Source organism: Protopterus annectens, chromosome 1.part1 (genome assembly GCF_019279795.1).
Source record: "Protopterus annectens isolate FY-2018-M chromosome 1.part1, PAN1.0, whole genome shotgun sequence".
Lineage (NCBI taxonomy): Eukaryota > Metazoa > Chordata > Ceratodontiformes > Protopteridae > Protopterus > Protopterus annectens.
In genome coordinates, this window is record NC_056726.1 from 425,335,767 (window position 1) to 425,348,176 (window position 12,410).

General features: G+C 38.2%; 1 protein-coding gene across 1 annotated transcript in view; it reads left to right on the top strand.

The window, feature by feature from the left end:
- Window positions 1–12,410, top strand: part of PMM1 (phosphomannomutase 1) — a 615,734-nt gene that overhangs the window by 185,219 nt on the left and 418,105 nt on the right. The window contains exons 5-6 of the mRNA XM_044075615.1: window positions 2,972–3,071; window positions 3,651–3,726. Coding sequence (XP_043931550.1) covers window positions 2,972–3,071; window positions 3,651–3,726 — 176 coding nt within the window. The remainder of the gene's footprint in view (window positions 1–2,971; window positions 3,072–3,650; window positions 3,727–12,410) is intronic.

Here is a 12,410-nt window from a genome sequence, read left to right on the forward strand (position 1 = left end):
AAAATAGTAGGATTACCTGGCACATTTGTGGAATGGATAACTACATTTTAAATAACAGAACACATCTGAGTTTATGGAAAAGTATGTTTTGACAAGCTATAAGGAAAGAATAATCCACCTTTGAAGGCTTGTGACATGAATAAATTTATAACATGCTGTTAACCATTCTGAATATGCATCAGTTGACATAATGAGCACAGTAATTTTGTATATACTACAGAATCAGTATATAGCCTTTTCCAAACAATATTCTTAGAAACTCTCATGGATGCAAGTAAGCTTTTTTGGGGAATTTTCCTATGAAACATGATTACAGATTATTTGTCCATGTAGTCTATTTCTTCATCTAGCTTTGGCATCCAAACATACTTTTGTACTGTTGTGTTCATTTCTGCTCTATCAGGATGACCAGATTATGTAGGTTGTCTTGTACTGTCTTAATTCCCATGGGATAATAACTCTGGTCCTGAATGAGACTCTCTTGATATATCCTTTTAAACTGTTATATCCTCTACTAGGCTATCCTTCTATTATGAAGCTTGACATTCCAGACAGTTGTTTGCCACTTCTGGTTAGCTTTTAGTTGGCTTTTCTTGAAAATGAGCACTTACAATATGCGTTATATTTTCTGTTACACTATCAGTGGTTTCTGGTTATAGTATTTTCCACAGACGATCTGCAATACCATGCCCTTTTGACATCCTTTTTTATTTTGGTAAAGATAGGTTGCTAATTATTGTCTATTTCAGGATACATACCGCGGTGGTACAGTGGTAGTGTGGTTGCCTCACAGCAAGAGGTTCTCCTGTTCGATTTTCGGCTGAAGTGCCTTCTGTGTGGAGTCTGCATGTCCTCCCCACGGTTGAGTGGCCTCCGAAATACATACGTGAATGGGCGTGCCTTCGCTGAAGGTTGGGCATCGAACTGGCAACTCGGCACCATAAAAATCTACTGCCAATCATTAGCGGACCGGAGTTCCGCTGTGGCGACCCCTGACCGGGAAAAGCCGAAAAGACAAACAAAACTGCTGTCAGGGTGGGGAGATGGGTATCATTACCATGAAGTGTTAAAAATGGCTTATGGTCTGTGATGTATGCTTAACAAGAGGTGTTAACAATGGTTTATGGTCTGTAACCTATGCTTACCACTTAGTGTTAACAGGGGTTTAAGATCTGTAACCAGTATGAATCTTCTGTCTCAAAAGCACTGGTGGAAATTCTTCACTCTAAAAATCAAAGAACTTTTCCAGTGTGTGTGTGTGTGTGTGTGTGTGTGTGTGTGTGTGTGTGTGTGTGTGTGTGTGTGTGTGTGTGTGTGTGTGTGTGTGTGAGTGTGTGTGAGTGTGTGTGTGTGTGTGTGTGTGTGTATTGTTATCTGCTGGGAATTAGTACTTAACCCTATGTAATAATTTATTTTTCATAAATAAATCTCTGCAAATTAAAAGTTATACATTTCTTAGATTGTCAAGCAATACTTGCTGCTAAGTAGATGCTAAATCAGCTTTCAGGAATATTGGTAGAGTGTAAGGATGCAGAGCCTGCATGGGAGTGAAGATGGGTGAAGGGGGACAGTCCTCTGCCCCCCCCCCCCCCAAAAATAGAAAAACTGACTTTTGAAATTACAATGATTTAGAATTTTAGTTGTTAAAAGTTTGTGGTCTTCATTTGTAGCTTTTGTTGGGTTGCCACTTGTAGCTTTAATCTCTTGTTTTCTGCAGTCAAATTTTGTAGTCACTCTTACATTGAAGCACCCATCAACCTGCATATGCATACATGCTTATCTTTAAACATGTCATCCCATCATAAAAAAAAATTCAGTTTTCTTTTGTTGACCATGACTCCGTGGTTGGCTGAAATTCATCAGATCTTCCCAAATAAGCTATCATCGCTTCAGTTCGAATTCTTAAATTAGCTCACTACCACATTTTCTCTTTGTACTGTATCAGCAAAAAACACACGAGGACACCTGTTTATAGTCTTTTCTCTCACTTTTGTATCCAAATACTGTGGTGATGCACAGTCACATTTTGTAATGCAACTTGGTTTGCTTTTTATAACCATTTGAAATATCTAGATTCGCTAAAGCAAGTCCTGAAACTTGGAGACAGAGTTGCCAAAAAAAGACTTGCATATAAAGTCCAAAATGTACATTTTTTTGGAATATTCCCTTTTCTCTGTGGTATGTCAATCTCAGAGCTGGTATATATAAGTTTGGGGGTGCAGGGGGCTATTCCCTGCAAAGAAGTAGTTTAAAGAAAAAGAATAATGTGCAAGATTTGCTCTTCTCATACAGTTCTACTGTTTTCTTTTTTTCAGCGTGCTGGCACTTGGCATTACGAGTTCTGATATTTCAGTAGGGAGTCATTGCTTTTACCAATTCCAATAGGACAGGGGCTACAGTCTTATGATATATACTGTTCCCAACAATTTATATGTAATAGTATGGGCTTTAAATCCACACTGTCAGCATAATTTAATATGCAGGGGCGATTGCTTTTAAGAATGTGTGGTAAATATTCACTGCCGGCTCAGGCAATAGCCAACAGTTATCATACCCAAATAAGCTTTAAGCTATCACATCCAAATAAGTTTACACTGTACAGGTGCAATCAGAGTATATAATCTATCAGAGTATATGAACTACATTAAGTTTGTTGCTATGCAAGCATGGTTATGCATTCTCAGGCTTAAATCAGTGATTATGAATGCTAGATTGCATTACCATGAGCTGTATTTTGCATTATGTTTAAACTGCTAATATACCTGCATTCTTATGGAATAGCATCTGTCTTTAAAATCTGATGTATAGTAATTGCTCTGTCTTGCAAATTTTATTGTCCAAGTAGTAGAGTTTTTCTCCCCATGTCCTGTCTGTAAATTACTGTGCTCTACCCACTATTGAATAACCCCACTTAGTGTAAATAAATACTTGTGAATGACAACGATCATATTTCTGTTTTTTCTTTTGAAAGGGGTACATTCATAGAATTCAGAAATGGAACACTAAATATTTCTCCCATTGGTCGAAGCTGCACCCAAGAAGAAAGAGTAGAATTCTCAGAAATTGACAAGGTAATAGCTTATAAATTTCTTATCCTATCTTGTTAGGAATATGTAGCATCTCAGCACCTTCCTTTTGAAGACTTATTAAAGAGCAGAGAATGAAGAATATTTATACTGCTGTAGTGTTTATCTGATTTGCTAGTCTTGTTTTAGAGTAAGCTGCTTAATGATATTTTAGGAAATTGACAGTAACTCAGAGTTAGAATTCAGAGGAATTTAAGGTCTGAATGCTAGAGAAAGGAGCTGGACAATTGAACTGCAGAACAAATTAAACAATATTCAGTAATGTCACATCTGAATAAAGATGTCACCATAGGCATAGAACAGAAATAGGCTTACATTTTTTTCTGTGCATTTGTGCAGTTGATGTTGCATGTATCATGTCTCACAGTTCACTGGAGAACTTTGTAGCACATATTCATTGAACTGTTTTAAAGATCATTTGTGCATGCTGGTCTCTTATTATAAATTATGTTAAAATAAAATTGCCATCAATGTATTTTGGCCATGATCTCTGTATTAGAACAGTCCATGTGCTTAAAAAAGCAGTATCTTTCTATGCTCATTTTTTTCTTTTTTGTGTTACAGAAAGAGAAGATCAGGGAAAAGTTTGTTGCTGCTCTCCAAAGGGAATTTGAAGGAAAGGGCATTCGGTTTACAAAAGGTAAGCAGTTCTGTAACTTAAAAATCAGCTCTGTAAGATGAGAAGACTGCATCTTTTATACCCATTTCATAGATTAAAGATTTTTAACTTTTGTACTTACCTGATGAGTGTGAAAGAAACTGGAGGTTTACATAGCTAATTGATGGCAAAGAAGATATGTTGAAGACAGTTATGCACTGGACAGCAAGGAAGTCATATTTTTGTAGCCAGATCACAAGTGGGACAAAACTACCTTGCCCTTCTAGCCAATCCCTGGATGAGATGTCATTGCTACTTATAGCCAGTCCTTTGGTGAGAAGCCGTTATTACTTCTAATGAGACTTTGAGTGAGAGATCATAACCACATATAGCCAATCAGTGGGTGAGAGGGCATTACCACTTGTAGTTAGTCCTTTCATGAGAAGTCATCACCACTTATAGTGAGTCATTGGATGAGGAGTCATAACCACTTACAGCCAGCCCTTGGGTAAAAGGTCATCACTTATATCCAGCCCTTGGATGAAAGGTCATCACCAATTGTATTCAGTCCTTGATGAGTGGCCATCATCACTTCTAGTCAGTCCATTGGTAAGACAACATCAGCCATAAATGCCCGGCCACTGGTGAATGGGCAAATGATGCAGCAATCCATTCCTGAGAAGCTACCAGTTACAGTGGAACTGTGGATCAGAGGACATCTTTTATCCTATCCATGTCAATAGTGATGTAGCATTCACTATTTATAACTAAGCCGCGGGTGAGAATTTATCCACTAATAGCTCGGTCAGGCTATAGCATCCATTGTTAGTGGACTTTGTCTCAGTAGGACTACTTGGTTAAACAAATGGATTAATTATAGAAAACTCATTGCTGTGATTGAATCCATTAGTATAGCTACATATCATACATTACTGCAGCCAAGTTTTGAGTGTGGCAGCAGTTTGGTCAAAGCTGTGATACTGTCACTATAATAAGCTAGCTGTGGATAAGGCCTCATTCACTATTATATTCTAAAAACAATGTGTCTGCACAGAGTTAATGCCCCAGCCAGCAAAAGCAAGCCCAGAACGATAAAACAAAATAATAGTAACTGGAGCGATGCAGGGTAGTACACAGCTATACTCATCCAAAGTACTCGAAACACCAAACACCAGGCAGAGATCGTAAATATCGTGAATATATCCAGACGTTATTTTATTACATAAAGATATAACAAAGGTTAGCGCTTTCACCACTAGGCTTCTTCAGACCTATGACATAACTAAAATCATTCAAACTTAAATAGCTTCCAAGGCGGGAAAACAACTATTTCATTAAAGTGCCAGTGCTTTTATATGTGTGTGTGTATATATATATATATATATATGTGTGTGTGTGTGTGTGTGTGTGTGTGTGTGTGTAATGCCTCTTATATATACATTACCTAAAAACCATTCTAAAACAACATGATAAATACATGTATAAATAAAAATACATATACATATGTATATACAAAAAATATAGAGATCTATATAAAAATATATATTCTATGTAAGACTATACTGGCACAGATTAAACACATAATTCATTCCATTTACATCATTTATAATACAAGCAAATGTACATGTAATTAAAAACAATAAAAACAATAAAATAGCATAATAATATCATCATTCCTCACTCCATGCAGCCTATAGCAATAATATACTTCAAACTGTCAGTTTCCTTGATTTCAAAAACGGTTTGATTGAGACCTTCCCATTAAGTCCAGGGGGTCGATCAGATCTTAACCTCATGATCCAGATGGCCTCCCTCTCCTCTGTATATGTCCTGATGTCCCCACCTCTGAAATTGGGACTAACCCTCTCTATTATCTTGAATCTGAAGATATGAGAACCATCATTATCCATGATATGCTTGGACAATGCATTAACCTTGAACTTAGTCCTGATCTGATATAAATGTTCACGGATTCTATCCCTAAGCCTCCTGTTCATTTTCCCAACATAAAACATCTGGCAAACTTCACAGGAAGCAAGGTAAACCACATCTACAGACATGCAATCCCCTGCCACACGGAAAACATGCCTTGAAGCATCATAAGGGTTAACAAAAACAGGACTAGAATATATAAATCCACAAAAATTGCTATGTCCACATGGAAAGGTACCATATGTAGCAGGAATCTTGGAACTTCACCCACAGCTTCTTTAAACTCAGGATCTACCATTAGACTATCCTAATGTGCCTTTACAATATCCTTGATCTGACCTACATCCTTAGTGTAAAACAAGGAAAATGCCACGGGTCTAGATTGAACTGACCCATCATCTCCAATAGTACATACATCAATGGAATTCCAATCATTGTAGAACTAGGTCCAGCCCCATTATTCAGCCTCTCATACTCTGCGGAAAAATATAGAACTGCAACATCCCTTCTCAAAGTGGCAATACCTTCAATACCTCTCTCAACATCCATAGTACTATAACCACGAACTCTAAACCTATCACATAGATCATCCAATTCCTGTGTAAACCCCAGGTCAGTGGGATTGTATCTGGAAACCCTCATAGCTTGTCCTCTGATTATATTCGGATAAACATGGCCAGGTGGCATACTGTGCCGATGCAATAAAACATTCACATGGCAAGGTTTTCTAAAAACTCCTGTATTTAACATACCGTTACTTAACCTTTCAACAAAAACATCCAAATATGGAAGTCTAACTGCTGAATATTCATAGCTAAACTTAAGGTATTCAGAAAGGGTATTAACTTCACCAATAAACGAAACCAACTCATCAGATGAACCTGTCCAAATGAAAAACAGATCATCCACAAAATGCCTGTAGAAAACCACTGATTCCACATATCCTGGCATCTCAAAAAGGAAGTAACTCTCCCATGCTGCCATAAAGAGATTGGAGTAGCTATTGGCACGGGGTCACCTTTAAAATCTCGAAATCGCGTTTGCCCGAAACGGAATCCGACGGGACGAGAATACCGAAAACGCAGATGACCGAAAAGGACGGACTCGGTAAGTGTGCGATCGAGTGAGGGATTTAGTGTTAGGGAGCGGACAGGTAAGTGTGCGATAGTGAGGGACTGTGGGTTAGGGGTGGGTTAAGTGAGTTAGGGTTAGGGTGCAGGTAGGGTGTGTGTGCGATGGTGAGGGACTGTGGGTTAGGGGTGGGTTAAGTGAGTTAGGGTTAGGGTGCAGGTAGGGTGTGTGTGCAATGGTGAGGGACTGTGGGTTAGGGGTGGGTTAAGTGAGTTAGGGTTAGGGTGCAGGTAGGGTAAGTGTGCGGTAGTGTCGGACCTCAGGGTTAGGGTTTGGGTTAGGGATAGTGCATATGTTATGTAGTGTACTGTGTTGGTGTAATGGTTTTCGGTGTTTTGCGTTGTCGGCGTTTTATGTTTTCGGTCTTTTCGTTTTGGTTGTTAGTGTTTCGGGCAAACGCGGTTTCGAGGTTTTAAAGGTGATCCATTGGCACACAATGTGCCCATAGCTACTCCATCTCGTTGCAGATAACATTGGTTCCCAAAACAAAACACATTACATTCCAAAACCACCTCCAGAAAAGTCATCAACAGATCAATTACTACTTCAGTAGGTGTGGAATTCCTTCTTAAATAACCACTCACCCTCTCAACCCCCTCATTGTTGGGGATGACGGTGAAGAGAGACTGTATATCCATCATCACAAAAAGGTACTGCTTATCACTAGGCACATCCTTAATAAATGCATACAAGTCCAGCAGAAACTGCTTCATGTCTCTCAGTATAAACCCATTGGCTTCCACATTTGGTCTTGAGAACTTCTCTATATATATCGAGAAGGGTTCGATAGACCAACCATTCCCTGAAACTATGGGTCTCAATGGGGGTCTCTCTCTATTTTATGTATCTTCGGGAGACCCTGAATCACAGGAATAAGAGGATGGGTGACATCCAAGAACTCGTATAGCTGTTCAGTAATCACATGACTTTTCAATAGGTCATCCAACATACTATGTATCCTGTCCACAAACACAGAAACAATATTCCTACTAATGGGGGTATAAAATCTACCATCTCCCAACATCTCTGTCATGCAATCATTATATAACTGTACATCCATGACTACAATCCCTCCACCTTTATTGGTGGGTCGTATCACTATCATAGGATCACTACGTAATGAGTGGGCGTGTTGTAGAGCAATACAATCGTGAAGAACTGCGTAGAGTTTTGGAGAAATTGGAGATGGATTTGTTTAAATTAAAAAGGCTGCAGACACAGAGGTAGCACTTTGAGGTATGTTTACAGCGTCAAATTATTGCTAGAGGGTTGAGGATTCTTAAAATGCCCACGATGGGGACACAGTATCCTGAGCTGCTATTTAAGTGGTTCTTAAGACCAATTGTGGAAGCCAGTGGGTTTATACTGAGAGACACAAAGCAGTTTCTGCTGGACTTATATGCATTTATTAAGGATGTGCCTAGTGATAAGCAGTACCTTTTTGTGACAATGGATGTACAGTCTCTCTTCACTGTCATCCCCAACAATGAGGGGATTGAGAGGGTGAGTGGTTATTTGAGAAGGAATTCTACACCTACTGAAGTAGTAATTGATCTGTTGATGACTTTTCTGGAGGTGGTTTTGGAATGTAATGTGTTTTGTTTTGGGAACCAATGTTATCTGCAACGAGATGGCGTAGCTATGGGCACATTGTGTGCCAATAGCTACTCCAATCTCTTTATGGCAGCATGGGAGAGTGACTTCCTTTTTGAGATGCCAGGATTTGTGGAATCAGTGGTTTTCTACAGGCGTTTTGTGGATGATCTGTTTTTCATTTGGACAGGTTCATCTGATAGTTGGTTTCATTTATTGGTGAAGTTAATACCCTTTCTGAATACCTTAAGTTTAGATATGAATATTCAGCAGTTAGACTTCCATATTTGGATGTTTTTGTTGAAAGGTTGAGTAACGGTATGTTAAATACAGGAGTTTTTAGAAAACCTTGCCACATGAATGTTTTATTGCATCGGCACAGTATGCACCCTGGCCATGTTTATCAGAATATAATCAGAGGACAAGCTATGAGGGTTTCCAGATACAATCCCAGTGACCTGGGGTTTACACAGGAATTGGATGATCTATGTGATAGGTTTAGAGTTTGTGGTTATAGTACTATGGATGTTGAGAGAGGTATTGAAGGTATTGCCACTTTGAGAAGGGATGTTGCAGTTCCATATTTTTCCGCAGAGTATGAGAGGCTGAATAATGGGGCTGGACCTAGTTCTACAGTGACTGTGAGGAATTCCATTGATGGATGTACTATTGGAGGTGATGGGTCAGTTCAATCTAGACCCGTGGCATTTTCCTTGTTTTACACTAAGGATGTAGGTCAGATCATGGATATTGTAAAGGCACATTGGGATATTCTAATGGTAGATCCTGAGGTTAAAGAAGCTGTGGGTGAAGCTCCGAGGTTCATTTATAAGAACAAGTTGAATCTGAGGAGACTTCTGTGCTACCCTAAGAAAGCATCACGTGTAGAGATTCCTGCTGCATATTGTACCTTGCCATGTGGACATTGCAATTTTTGTGGATTTATAGATTTTAGTCCTGTTTTTGTTAACCCTTATGATGCTTCCAGGCATGTTTTCCGTATGGCAGGGGGTTGTATGTCTGTAGATGTAGTTTACCTTGCTTCCTGTGAAGTTTTCCAGATGTTTTATGTTGGAAAAATGAACAGGAGGCTTAGGGATAGATTCCGTGAACATTTATATCAGATCAGGACTAAGTCCAAGGTTAATGCATTGTCCAAGCATATCATGGGTAATAATGGTTCTCATATCTTCAGATTCAAGATAATAGGGAGGGTTAGCCCCAATTTCAGAGATGGGGACATCAGGACATATACAGAGGAGAGGGAGGCCATCTGGATCATGAGGTTAAGATCTGATCAACCCCCGGGACTTAATGGGAAGGTCTCAATCAAACCGTTTTTGAAATCTAGGTAACTGAGAGTTTGAAGTATATTATTGCTATAGGCTGCATAGAGTGAGGAATGATGATATTATTATGCTATTTTATTGTTTTTATTGTTTTTAATTATATGTACATTTGCTTGTATTATAAATGATGTAAATGGAATGAATGATGTGTTCAATCTGTGTCAGTATGGTCTTACATAGAATATGTGTTCTTATATAGATCTCTATGTTTTTGTATATACATATTTATATGTATTTTTATTTATACATGTATTTATCATGTTGTTTTAGAATGGTTTTTAGGTAATGTATATATAAGAGGCATTACACACACACACACACACACACACACACATATATATATATATATATATATATATATATATATATATATATATAAGAGCACTGGCACTTTAATGGAATAGTTGTTTTCCCGCCTTGGAAGCTATTTAAGTTTGAATGATTTTATTTATGTCATAGGTCTGAAGAAGCCTAGTGGTGAAAGCGCTAACCTTTGTTATATCTTTTTGTAATAAAATAACGTCTGGATATATTCACGATATTTACGATTTCTGCTTGGTGCTTGGTGTTTCGAGTACTTTGGATGAGTATAGCTGTGTACTACCCTGCATCGCTCCAGTTACTATTATTTTGTTTTATCGCACTATTATATTATGTTATGTGATACCATTCATTATTTAAAGCCACATACTCAGTAAAACAGCATCCAGTCTTTATACCCAGACATGGGTATGGCAGAATTCAGTGCCATAGCCTAGTGATGGGCATGACAGCACCAATTACTATAGCTCAGCTATGGATATGATAGCACTTGCTGCTACTCTAGCTGTGGGCTTGTGAGACACCATCCATTTTTGTAGCCAAGTCCTGGGTTTGACAGCAGTTCTCTATTACAGGCATTCACTGATGTGAGAACATTCTTTACTTAAAGCTATGTTGTGGCAAAATATGTTCCACTCCTTATACCTCAGCCACATGTGCAACATTATACATTATAATAATCCATCTGTGGCCATGATAGCATAGATACACTATTATAGCTCTTTCATGCGTGTGACAATCTGGTATAGCTAAGTCTTCATGTGGCAGTATCAGTTAGTACAGTCTTGTCATGAGTTTAACAACCAGGCTCTGGGAATGACAGTATTCTTGGTTAAAGACAGTCATAAGTGCAAGAACTTCCATTTTATTAGTCAAGTTTGGTTATGACACCATTCAGTATTTTAATAAGGCATTGAGTAAAATAATGCAATATTATAACAATTTCTTTAATATTAAACCCTCTGCTGTTGTTGCAATATTGTGAGTGAAATAACTTCTACTGTCAAGGAGTGTCTTGGTCAGTGGACATCCAGTGTTTTTGTAAAATCCTGGATGTGACATTTACTATTTTGGGCAAGTCCTTAGTAAGACTGCAGTGATTTAAAGGGTATCCACTATTGTAGCTAGATTATGGGTGTGATAGTACTCATTCTTAATAGTTCATTCAGTGGTGGGGGTCAACATATACTCAGCTTGTGGATGTGACATTATTTTTATTATAGTTATGTAACATCATTATGTTGTAAGGGTGATGAGAGGTGCTCTTATAGCTAGCGCATGTGTATGATAGCTTCCACAACTGTAGCCCAATGATGAGTGTAGCAGCATTGACCGCTATAGTTATAGCAAATACGAGACAGAATTTACTGTAGTACCTTGGGGTGTGATGATTACTCTCCTAAATTGGTAAAAAGATTATCTGGTAATGTACTTCTCTGCCACAAAGCATGGTCATAACAGAATGGTACATAACTTTTGTTATGAACCTTATAAATCTGTTCACTGCGTTATGTGCAGCAGCACACACGCAACAACTTCCATAGGATTGTGTTGGCAATGATGTCACAGCTTTAAAAGTTGTAATACAATTTGTGCTGCCATGAAAATAACAATATTATGGCAGGGTGAAGTATCTAACTGCTTTTGCATGGCAACACCAAGTTTGTTCCACAGTTGAAGACCATAAAACACTTCACATTCTTACACTATGTCAGTCCAACTAAAGATTCATATACTCCAAAGAATTATTATTGAGTCTTTTCAATGTAATTAACTTATGTGTTCTTGACATGCATGTCAAGTTTCACTCTACTCTGCTCTTGAAATTAATTTCTTGATGGGCATGACAGTACCAATTACTATAGCTCAGTTATGGATATGACCTGATCATAAAACCCTGTATTATAGCAATCCCCTTTCTTAGATTAAGCCATGAATGTGAGAGCATCCACTGTTATAGTGTAACAGCTTCTATTATTATAGCTACTTCATGCTTAAAACAGCCTCTACTTTTTATAAGCATACTATCAGGAGGACATCTTCCACTGTTAAAGACAGTTCATGGACCATTGGTCATTCAATGTTACTGAGATACCACTGGTGTAACAGCAGCTGCTATTTATAATCCAGTTGTGGGTAAGTCAGTATTCATTATTATAATAATGATGTCATACAAGCATCTGGATTTATTATAGCCAAGCTTATAAGCAAGTCACGGAGAGATGTCAATGACTACTGCAGTCTACTCACAGGTGTTATGGTGACCACTACAGCAGTCAAGTTATGAGTGAGACAAGACCTACTATTAAAGCCACATCATGTGTAAGGTTGTATACCATTATAACCAAGCTGTGGTTAGAAGAGGATTCATTATTACAGGGACAATGTGGGTGAAATGTT